The 12,180-nt window shown below is 47.8% G+C and overlaps 1 protein-coding gene across 1 annotated transcript in view; it reads left to right on the top strand.

Moving 5' to 3' along the window:
- IGSF21 (immunoglobin superfamily member 21) overlaps positions 1–12,180 on the top strand; it is a 255,270-nt gene that overhangs the window by 208,431 nt on the left and 34,659 nt on the right. The window contains exon 5 of the mRNA XM_058161397.1: positions 11,618–11,733. Within this exon, the coding sequence (XP_058017380.1) occupies positions 11,618–11,733 (116 nt within the window). The remainder of the gene's footprint in view (positions 1–11,617; positions 11,734–12,180) is intronic.

The raw sequence follows: 12,180 nt of genomic DNA, 5'->3' as shown, positions 1-12,180 counted from the left end.
CCCTCTCTCAACAGAGGGGGAGGGATACGACATCGTCTATCTCCAGTCTACAACACAAGTCCTTTCCGCAGTTCCAAGAAGGCTCCACATTCATTTGCACCACTCAGGGTGACCCTGAGGACACAGATAAACCCTCCAAGTGGCTTCAACGACTCTCTAAAAAGAACGCAAATGACCAGCTGTCTGGAAGGAATATAAAACCATCCAGTCAGAGCTGAAGAAGCTTCTTGGATGAGAGGCGAAACGTCTTCCGAGAAAAACCAGAAAGTCCAGTTGCCTCTTGGAAAAAAAAGCACCTTTGGGACAATCCAAAGGTGGTTCTTGGAAGTTGGTCCTAAGTACCATCATCGCTACTGTGCCTGGTTGATTGATCAGCCCTTCACAGTAGACCAGGCCCAAAACAGACCCTGCAGGAATTCCAGTAATAAAGTAGAAGAACAGGGTTTGGAAAATCTGTTGAAACAACTCTCTGGCTCATGTTTATTTATTTATTTTATTTATTCATTGAATTTATATACCGCCCTTCTCCCGAAGGACTCAGGGCGGTTTACAGCCAAATAAAACAGATTACACAAAAATTAAAAGTATTTTAAAAAATCTAATTCAATTAAGCTGAAACAAAAAATTAAAATTATAATAAAACCATAATAAAACCCATGTTAAAATTACAGTAGGCCAGCCCTGCGCGATAAAACAAAAAGGCCTTTAGTTCGCGTCGGAAGGTCCGGAGGTCAGGGAGTTGACGTATCCCCGGAGGCAGCTCATTCCACAGGGCAGGCGCCCCCACAGAGAAGGCCCTCCCCCTGGGGGGGTCGCCCATCGACATTGTTTGACTGACGGCACCCCGAGGAGACCCTCCCTAGGGGAGCGCACAGGTCGATGGGAGGCACTTGGTGGCAGCAGGCGGTCCCGTAAATAACCCGGTCCTATGCCATGGATGCCATCTTATGCCATGTGATGCAGAAGAACATTCATTTATTTATTTATTTATTTATTTATTTATTTATTTATTTATTTATTTATTTATTTTGTCAAACACAACAGTATATATAAGTATAAGCATGAAATAACCATACGAATTGGATATAATAAAAGGAAACAATGGGACAGGAACGGTAGGCACGCTGGTGCTCTTATGCACCCCCCCTTACAGACCTCTTAGGAATGGGGTGAGATCAATAGTAGACAGTTTTTGGTTAAAGCTTTGGGGATTTTGGGAAGAGACCACAGAGTCAGGTAGTGCATTCCAGGCATTAACAACTCTGTTACTGAAGTCCTATTTTCTGCAATCAAGATTGGAGCGGTTCACATTAATCTTAAATCTATTGTGTGCTCGTGTATTGTTGCGATTGAAGCTGAAGTAGTCTTTAACAGGAAGGACGTTGTAACAGATGATTCGATGAGTTAAACTCAGGTCATGCCGAAGGCGGCGGAGTTTTAAGTTTTCTAAACCCAGGATTTCAAGTCTGGTGGCATAAGGTATTTTGTTGTTTTCAGAGGAGTGGAGAACTCTTCTTGTGAAATATTTCTGGACACGTTCAATTGTGTTGATGTCAGAAATGTGGTATGGGTTCCAGACAGGCGAGCTGTATTCAAGAATTGGTCTGGCAAATGTTTTATATGCTCTGGTTAGTAGTGTAGTGTTTTTGGAGAAGAAGCTACGCAAGTTTAGGTTTACAACTCTTAGAGCCTTTTTTGCGATGTAGTTGCAGTGAGCTTTGACACTTAGATCATTTGATATGAAAACTCCAAGGTCTTTAACGGGGTGGTTAATATCTTTTGGAGATCAGAGGAGGAAGTAAGAAGGAAGGGAGGAGGAGGAGAAGAGGAGGAGGAGGAGAAGTAGAAGGAGGGACCGAGCCTCCTCCTTCAAGGGTAGTCTATCTGACTACCCTTGTGGCTATCTGAGCCACAGTTCCTTGATGGAAGCATTGGAAAAGAAGCTTCCCTACTCCGTTTGTGAAAATACTGTACCTTGTGGGTGAATTCGGGGGTTAAAAAATTGTGTTTGGTGGCCATTTGCGAAAAGGAGGGAGAGTTTTTGAGCAGAGCAATGTTACTGCGTCCATCTGCCTTCTCCTCTTGGCCACCATCCACGAACCTTCACCCCAACTGGCCACCAAGCGTTGCTGGAATCGCCCTACCTGTTGTTGTGGCTCCCGCCCCCGAACCTGGCCCCATGCCCGAAAGTGCCTTGGAGCTGGGCCTGCTGCCAGAAAGTGACTCAGAGCCGGGCCTGCTGCCAGAAAGTGATTTGGACAGTGAGGGAGAAGGGCCGTCAGGACTTACCTCGGGAGCACCGGCCTCCCTGGATCAGCTCCAGGAGCCAGAGGCAGGCCAAGTGAAAGAGATAACGAGGCCTCCTTCTCCTGACTCTTTCCCCCACCCAGGCCACGCCTGCAGACCCAGCTGACAGCAATCAGGCTTGGCTCAATCCCAGGTTTCGTAGGCAGGAGAGAAGGGAAGGCAGGCCTAGAAGTGCTGAGTCATGAAGCCACACCCCACAGGATATAAAAGGCAGCAAGAGCTGGTGTGTCTCTTTGTATCAGGCAAATCCACGGATTGACTAGAGCTGAAGGTTGTGACTCACCAGCGTCTTGGCAGCTATCGAGGGCTCTTGGCAGATGCTGATTCTTTTGCTGCCAGAGCTGATAAGAGCCGGCTAATTAAGCCATCGTTTGGACGGAGGCGAGGAGGACACAACACCTGTTTCATGAAAGGTAGAACCTACCTGAGCTTTAGGAGGAAAAGTGGGTGACGGAAACCATCTCCCTAAACAGGTGGAAGGTCCATTTTGAGCGCCACACCCTTCCAAGAAGAAGCTCTTGAATTTCCTATTTGGGGTGGGGTCAGACTTTTTTATTTTCAAAAAGTTTTTATTGGTCAAAAAAGGTTTATACAAATACATATCAGGTATGGTAAATTTTCATTTTTCTTATACAAAATAAGAATTTTACTCAAAATTTGAAACACATACAACAGCCATATGGCAAGCAGGTGATACGAAGTAGCTAAGTTTATCAATCTTACATACGCAATAAAGAAGGGTCAAGAATAATCAGAATATCATACAAAGGAGAATAAGGAAAACCAACACAATACCAAATATCATTGTCACTTCCTAGTTTTGGATCTCAGAACTCTGGGTTCAGCCTGACCCAACTCCAGGGCCGCAACAGCGGCAGCCGCCTCCGCCCCATGGTCTATAACCTCCCCTTCTTCAACTCCTGGGTCATCTAATTCCAGGAGGGCTTTGTGTTCCTCCACGTAGGCCACAGCCTCCGCAATTGTACTAATTTTTTTCGTAATGCCCTCCCGGAAAATCATCAATCCCTCTGGCATCAGCCATCTGAAGCCTACTCCCTTCTGGTACAATTTGCTTGACAAAAAGTAATATTTCTTTCTCATTTCACGTACCTGTCTGGGAATCTGCCTCAGAATGGCTATCTCCCTGCCCCTATAAGTCAGTGCCCCACTCCTATGTTTTCTAAGAATTTCATCTCTCGCCTCTTCTCACAAATTTGACATGAACCTCTCTAGAAACTGCATGCGTGCGTGCATATTTTGAATTAACTCTATAAACTCGATCCACATCCCAATTCATAAAATCAACACCTCTCCCAAGAAATTCTCCCAACAGTTTAGTCACAACATCTCTCAAGTCTTCTTGGTCCACTTCTTCCAGATTTTGAAACCTAAGGAAATAAGACATTTTATCCATCTGTAGTCCAAGCACAGCATTGCCTGTCGTCTCCTCTCTTTTCTGCACTGCCCGCATCTCACCCTCCAGACCTTCCACTTTCTGCTTGTTTTCTGCTGAGACTTGTTGAGTGTCCTTTAAAATCCTTTTGGATAGTCACAATTTCTGCTCTTATTTCATCCAGTTTCTTGTCCATATTAGATAACTTTTCCAAAATTCTCTCCATTTCTCCAGCAGTTGGTCTCTGACCTTTGCCATTTAAAAAATTTTTAAAATCCTCAGGCAAGCACAGTATCCTTGTAATTTCCTCCGGATCCACCAGGGGCACTCACAGGAGCAACGAGTCCAGAGTACAGTTAGTCAACCAGGAAGTCAAGGGAAGTGATGTCATCAAGATTCTCATAGTGAAGGCGGAAGCTGGGCGCCACCATTGTTCCCCAGAGGAGGGGCCTCAAACCCTCCCTCCTAAATTTCTCCATCACCTCTTCTCTCCAGAGCTCCACAAAACCGGTAATCTTGTTATTTTAAGTTCTCCTCTCTCCAAAGTGATTCGTTCTCCTTCCAGTCGCAGGGAGAGAAACCCCCGCACTCCGGAGCACTCCACTCACATTTGCCGATATCTCCTTCCTTCTCCTTCCTCAATTCTTCTCCGTTCCTGTTCGCCACCAGGCTGCTGCAATTATAAATCCAAAGCCCGGTGTCACGGGCACAGCGGCCCAGGCGACGACCAAAGTAATGGCGCGGCCTGAGGCCTCGAACCCCTCCGAGCCTAGGACGCGCCAGCATCGGTCCCCCCAGTCCTGTATATCGGCTGGGAGACCCCTGGCGAGCCGTCCGTGCGGCAGGTGTCCTTTTCGGAACACCTGGCCCCTAAGGGCCTCGGAGGCGGCCGGATTCGGACACTGGAGGCAGGAGAGGCACCTCCAGATGTCCGTTGCCGCTGGATACCGGAAGTCGTCTCCGGGGTGGGGTCAGACTTGATGTCCTCTCAGACGCCCCCCTTCTCTCCAAATCCCTTGAGTTTTTGTGCAAAGCTGTGGCAAGCGCCTTCTTCCTCTCTGCTTCTTTGGAAGCTGAAATGCCCCAAATTTGGCAAACACCGAATTTGGCAGGAGCACAAATCACCCACCGGCTACGACTGTTACGTTCTGCTATAGAAAGTGGCTTTGCTCCGTTATTTAAATCTGCAATTAGACTCCTGAGCTTGGTTGGGCATCTAAATTTTTCTTTTCCTCCACCCTCTCCCCCAATTTCCTCTGTCTCCATTAATCTCTTCCCCATAGGATCTCTCTCTCTCTCTCTCTCTCTTTGGGACAATTTCTCTTTCCTTTCTTCCTGGCCCGTTTTTTTTTCTTGCCCGGGGATGCAAATCTCCACGAATGCAAAAAAAAAAAGGACAGAAAAGGATGTTGCATCCGTTGAATGAGTTATGAAGTGAAGAAGCCTCAAGGTCTTGCAATCTTTTTAAGGAATGCCTGAAGATGGAACGGGATCATTATTTGAGCTGGAGGGGGTCTTCCAAGAAGCAATTTCCACCCCAAAAGACGCCAAGAGGGAAGTAGTTGTGTGTGCAACCGTGACTTCTTCGGGGCGCCTGTCCACGCTGCTCTCTCTCCGTGTCCTGACTCCAAACTGGAGAGTCCGGTTTCCTTCGCGGTGCTGCAGCCCCTGGAGATCCCACCGTAGGAGCAAATGACGTTCACGGCCCATCGCTTGTCATAAATCAACCCGCCTCTCCTAATTTTAGTGTCACGGCAGCGGTGTTCGCCAGCTGGGGCTCCCGACCCCGCAGAGCTGACCTGGTTTTGAATCAAGGAAGACGGACACCCCATGGAAAGTTGAGCGACGTGCACGTTTTCGGGGGAGAACATCAACCGGGATTTCAATAGAGGTTTTCCGCGACTTCTATCGGGAGGGAAGTGTTTGTTGGCAGGGGTGGGATTGAAAAAAATGAGCAACCTGTTCTCGGCCCAGTTGCTGGGTGGCCGTGGCTTCCTGCACCATGGGCGAGGAGCGTTTTCGCCCTACCCTGGCTCCAGAGGCTTTTGTCGAGTCTCTGGAAGGGCAAAAATGGCCTCCCCTGGGCTCTGGAGGCCCTCCGGAGACCCTCCGGAAGCCGGAAATGGGCCTGTTTCTGGACTTGCAGTAGGCCCATTTTTTGCCCTTTCCAGACTCCGGAGGCTTTCCTTCAGTCTCTGGGAGGGCAAAAACAGCCTCCCCTGCGCTCTGGAGACCTTCCAGTGGCCCTCCAGAGTATGGAAACCGGCCTGTTTCCGGACTTTCAATACTTCCGGTAGGCCTGTTTTTCACCCTCCCAGAGCCTCTATGTGGGCCCTGCAGTTACCTGACATCCCCGGAGACTCCTGGGTGGGATGGGGGAGGGTAGGTGGGGTCAGCAAGTCCTTGCAACTACCGGTTCGGTGAACCAGATTAAAATTAACATCGAGTTTGCCCGAACAGATCCGAAGTGAACCTGGTTTGTGGTCCTCCAGAAGTTGAACAACTACAAGTCCCATCTCTCTTGGCTCATAGCCATGCCAGCAGGGCGGCTCTCCAAGAGAGTTCTAGTTGCGCTAAGACAGCAGGGTGTGTCGCACAAAACCATATTGTGTGAGGAGCAGCGCTGCGTAGTGTTGAAAATACAGTGAACGTAATAATAGGTAAAGATAAAGGTTCCCCTCGCACATATGTGCTAGTTGTTGCCGACTCTAGGGGGCAGTGCTCATCTCCGTTTCAAAGCCGAAGAGCCAGCGTTGTCCGAAGACATCTCCGTGGTCATGTGGCCAGCATGACTCAACACCAAAGGCGCACGAAACGCTGTTACCTTCCCACCAAAGGTGGTCCCTATTTTTTCTACTTGCATTTTTTACGTGCTTTCAAAACTGCTAGGTTAGCAGAAGCTGGGACAAGTAACGGGAGCTCACCCCATTACACGGCAGCACTAGGGATTCGAACCACTAATAAGCCATCATTGGAAGTTTGCTGTGCACCAAAAATGTGAACGCGCGCACGCACACATGCTCCGTTCACACACGCTACCTTCTGTGCATGCGCTTTTCTCACACGCGTGGCTCGCACACATGCGCGCGGCTTAGAAAAATTGGCTAAATAGGACAACATAGCCCCAGGGCAGGTGGGCAGGCTCACTCGCAGGTCGCCACTGCCGGTACGTTCGAACCGGTCCGAACCGGTAGATCTAGTCTCATTTCATCTATTTTTCCTTGGCTGAGTTCCTCATGTGAGCTTGGAAGGAAAAGCTCTCTTATTTATTTTTTTTCGAACCACTTAAAAAAAAGAAAGAAAGAAAGATTTTGTGATCATAACACAGGGGTAAGAGAAACTTTACTGCAGGGAGCGGGGAGGGGAGCCACCATAATAGGTATTGACTTATTCTTTGCTGGATCTGCATTTCTTAGTTCATAAAAAGCACCAGTTTATTTTTTAAAAAAAAAAACCTTTCCATCTGAGCAAAACGTCCTACTTAAAAACCCTGGAAACGTAACTATTTATTTTATTTATTTATTTGTCAATCATATATAAGATAACAGGTAAAAGTATAAACATAATTTGAATACGTGAAAAGAGTAAGAGTAAAAAAGGAACATTAGGACAGGGACGGTAGGCACGCTGGTGCACTTATGCACGCCCCCTTACAGACCTCTTAGGAACGGGGTGAGGGTGGGGGCGAGTCATTGGCCCCGATGGAGAGGGTGTGCAACTTGGGCGTCCTCCTGGATGAACGGCTGTCTTTTGAAGATCATTTGACGGCCGTCTCCAGGAGAGCTTTTCACCAGGTTCGCCTGGTTCGCCAGTTGCGCCCCTTTCTAGACCGGGATGCCCTATGCACGGTCACTCACGCCCTCCTGACGTCTCGTCTGGATTACTGCAATGCTCTCTACATGGGGCTCCCCTTGAAGGGCATCCGGAGGCTTCAGTTAGTTCAGAATGCGGCTGCGCGGGTGATAGAGGGAGCCCCTCGTGGCTCCCATGTGACACCACTCCTGCGCAGACTGCACTGGCTACCTGTGGCCTTCCGGGTGCACTTCAAGGTTTTGGTAACTATCTTTAAAGCGCTCCATGGCATAGGGCCGGGCTACGTACGGGACCGCCTGCTGCTACCGAATACCTCTCACCGACCCGTGCGCTCTCACAGAGAGGGACTCCTCAGGGTGCCGTCAGCTAGGCAGTGCCGTTTGGCGACACCCAGGGGAAGGGCCTTCTCTGTGGGGGCTCCCACCCTTTGGAACAAACTCCCCCCAGGACTTCGTCAACTTCCGGACCTCCGAACCTTCTGCCGCGAGCTTAAAACACATCTATTCATCTGCGCAGGACTGGACTAGATTTTAAATTTAGGTTTTAATGGGGTTTTATTATATATACTGTTCTTTTTAATTTATTTGGCTATGTGGAATAAGTTTTTTAATTGTTATTTTATTCTGTATTTATATGTACCTTTTTATTTGCCTGTGAACCGCCCTGAGTCCCTAGGGAGATAGGGCGGTATACAAATACGAAAAATAAATAAATAAATAAATAAACAGTAGACAGTTTAAGCTTAAAGTTTGGGGGGTTTGGGGAAGAAACTACAGAGTCAGGTAGTGCATTCCAGGCATTGACCACTCTGTTGCTGAAGTCGTATTTTCTGCAATCGATTTTGGAGCGGTTTACCTTGAGTTTGTATCTATTATTTGCTCGTGTATCGTTGTGGTTGAAGCTGAAGTAGTCATTGACAGGTAGGACATTGTAGCAGATAATTGTATGTACTATGCTTAGGTCAGACTGAAGTCAGCCTAGTTCTAAGTTGTCTAAGCCCAAAATTTGGGGTCTGGTGTCATAAGGTATTTTATTGCGGGTAGAGGAGTGGAGGACTCTTCTTGTGAAATATCTCTGAACTCTCTTGATTGCATTTATGTCCGATATGCAGACAGACGAGCTGGTGAGATCATCAGTGGCTTTGGGGTGAGATACCAACTGTACGCTGATGATACTCAGCTGTACTTTCCCACCCCGGGCCACCCAGCGAAGCTGTCGAAGTACTGTCCCGGTGTTTGGAAGCCGTACGGGTCTGGATGGGGAGGAACAGGCTCAAACTTAATCCCTCCAAGACGGAGTGGCTGTGGATGCCGGCATCTCGGTACAGTCAGCTGCAGATGTGGCTGTCTATCGGGGGCGAGTTGTTGGCCCTGATGGAGAAGGTACGCAACTTGGGCGTGCTTCTGGATGGTTGGTTGTCCTTTGAAGATCATTTGGCAACCATCTCTAGGAGAGCTTTTTATCAGGTTCGCCTGATCCGCCAGTTGCGTCCCTTCCTGGACCGGGATGCCCTATGCACGGTCACTCATGCTCTCGTTACCTCTCGTCTGGACTACTGCAATGCTCTCTACATGGGGCTCCCCTTGAAGAGCACCCGGAGACTTCAGCTAGTCCAGAATGCGGCTGCGCGGGTTATTGAGGGAGCGGTTCGGAGCTCCCACGTAACACCTATCCTGCGCAGACTGCACTGGCTACCTGTTGTTTTCCGGGTGCGCTTCAAGGTATTGGTTACCACCTTTAAAGCGCTCCATGGCTTAGGACCGGGCTACTTACGGGACTGCCTCTATCTCCCAGCGTCCGGTGCGTTCCCACAGAGAGGGACTCCTCAGGGTGCTGTCAGCCAAACAATGTCGACTGGCGGCCCCCAGGGGGAGGGCCTTCTCTGTGGGGCTCCTACCCTGTGGAACGAGCTTCCCCCCGGGCTTCGACAACTACCTGACCTTAGGACCTTTCGCCGCGAACTTAAAACTTATTTATTTCATATGGCTGGACTGGCCTGATTTTAAATTTTAAATTTTAATTGTGGGTTTTAAATTCCTGTCATTTTTATGGGATGTAATGGTATTTTAAATTCTCTGGCATATCGAATCAGTTTTTTAAGAGTTGTTTTAATATTGTGTATGTTTCTGTTTGTATTTTATTGGCCTGTTCACCGCCCTGAGTCCTTCGGGAGAAGGGCGGTATACAAATTAAAATATTATTATTATTATTATTATTATCATTATTATTATTATTATTATTATTATTATTATTATTATTATTATTATTATTATTATTATTATTATTATTATTCAAGAATTGGTCTAGCAAAGGTTTTGTATGCTCTAGTTCAGTGATGGCTAACCTTTTTGCCATCGCGTGCCAAAAGTGGTGGGAGCGCGGGGGGGGGCGTGCGTGCACGTGCCCATACCCATAATTCAATATGCCCCGCCCCCTGTGCGCCCCGCCCCCTGCCGCGCTCCCCCCCGCTTTTGGCACATGATGGCATGATGGGCCCAGAAGGCCCGTTTTTTGCTCTCCACAGGCTCCAGAGGCTTTCTAGGAGCCTGGGGAGAGCAAAAATGGTCTTCCCCACCCATCCACCCAGAGGCCCTCTGGAGGCAGGAAACAACCTGTTTGCCGACTTCCAGTGGGCCCGAAAATCAGCTGACCATGTGTAGGGCAACCTGTGGCATGCGTCGTTCTAGTTAGTAGTACAATGTTTCCAGAAAAGAAGCTGCGCAAGATTAGATTAACCTTAGTGCCTTTTTGGCAACGTTGTTACAGTGGGCTCTGGCACTTAGATCTTTAGAAATGAGGACTCCAAGGTCCTTGACAGAGTGAGGGTCATCTACAAGGTCATGTCCATCTAATTTGTATGTTGTTATGTTTTGATTTATTTTATTTTATTTTTTGCTAATGTGCAAGACAGAGCATTTGTTGGCTGAGATTCGGAGTTGCCACTTCAAGGTCTACTCCATGTGCAATTGTTAACCAGGGTGAGCATGTATTTTTAAGAGGGAGTTTAAAACATTTGTGTCTTTTATCACTTCAGTAATAGAGTTGGGGACTTCGGGAATAACTTGCAAAAATAAATCTCGGTTAATAATGAAAGAAACTCTGGTTCACTCGTCCGTAGTGAAATCTTTGTTTTTTAATCTTGCCTTGCTGTTTCCGTCTTTAGAGAGGATTCTGCATTCTCCATATCTGGCATAACCAGAAGATGACCCTCACTGCTTCCAAGCCTCCTTTTTTCAATCCTTTCACCTATCTTCTTCTAGATGTTCTCCAGGTTGCCGATGTGGTGATATGAAAGGGGCAAGTTTCCCCCCCCCCACCATTTTAGAGGGAAAACCTGACAGGTGAACCCTAGAACTATAGTGGGTTCTTGATGCATCTCACCCTACTTTGGAAAGAAGTCCACTTCACTAGGATCTTCAAGATCCAGAAGGTCTTGGAGGCATATTTCCAGTTGACCTCATTCCTAGGTGTGATGCTCATGGGATCTTCGCTAGGATCTTCAGGATCCAGGAAGTCTTGGAGACATATCTCCAGTTGACCTCATTCCTAGGTGTGATGCTCATGGGATCTTCACTAGGATCTTCAAGATCCAGGAAGTCTTGGAGGCACATCTCCAGTTGACCTCATTCCTAGGTGTGATGCTCATGGGATCTTCACTAGGATCTTCAAGATCCAGGAAGTCTTGGAGGCACATCTCCAGTTGACCTCATTCCTAGGTGTGATGCTCATGGGATCTTCACTAGGATCTTCAAGATCCAGGAAGTCTTGGAGACACATCTCCAGTTGACCTCATTCCTAGGTGTGATGCTCATGGGATCTTCGCTAGGATCTTCAGGATCCAGGAAGTCTTGGAGACATATCTCCAGTTGACCTCATTCCTAGATGTGATGCTCATGGGATCTTTGCTGGGATCTTCAGGATCCAGGAAGTCTTGGAGTCACATCTCCAGTTGACCTCATTCCTAGATGTGATGCTCATGGGATCTTCACTAGGATCTTCAGGATCCAGGAAGTCTTGGAGAAACATCTCCAGTTGACCTCACTCCTACGTGTGATGCTCATGGTTGATCAGATGAGTAACGAACCTTCTTCCTTCTCCCACCAGCGCCTCCCACATCCATCTCGGTCATTGCTGCGGATACCCCAGCTCCGTTCAGCCGCTACCAAGCCCAGAATTTTACCTTGGTCTGCCTTGTCTCTGGTGGAAAACCTGCCCCCACGGTAAGTTTTGGTAAACATGGAATAAGGAGAAGAATCTCCCCCTCTAATCCCCATTACGACACATGTCTGTCTCCGTTTCAACTTTAATTACCTCCTTTGCGGCTTACAAGATGTTGAAATAAGGGCTGTTGGCCTGATGGTATGAATCCACCTTCATGAGTCGTGTCTCCAGTTTTCGCTTCAGTCCGAGCTCCATGACAGGGTGAAAAACACACATGATCCCTACAGAATTCAGTTTTTTTTAAAAAAATCTGATCTCCAGCCAATTGGCTCAGAGGGGCATCCAAATAATTTTGGGGGAAGGTAGGGGTTTCAATCAATCAATCAATCAATCAATCAATCAATCAGAATAGAGCTGGAAGGGACTTTGGAGGTCTTCTAGTCAATTGTTCTGTCTCCTTCCCCACTTCGGAGCAACGAGCTGGCCTTCAGCCAGTGGATTCATGG

This window comes from Ahaetulla prasina, chromosome 18, assembly GCF_028640845.1.
Source record: "Ahaetulla prasina isolate Xishuangbanna chromosome 18, ASM2864084v1, whole genome shotgun sequence".
NCBI lineage: Eukaryota > Metazoa > Chordata > Lepidosauria > Squamata > Colubridae > Ahaetulla > Ahaetulla prasina.
This window is presented reverse-complemented; position numbering and strand designations above follow the sequence as displayed.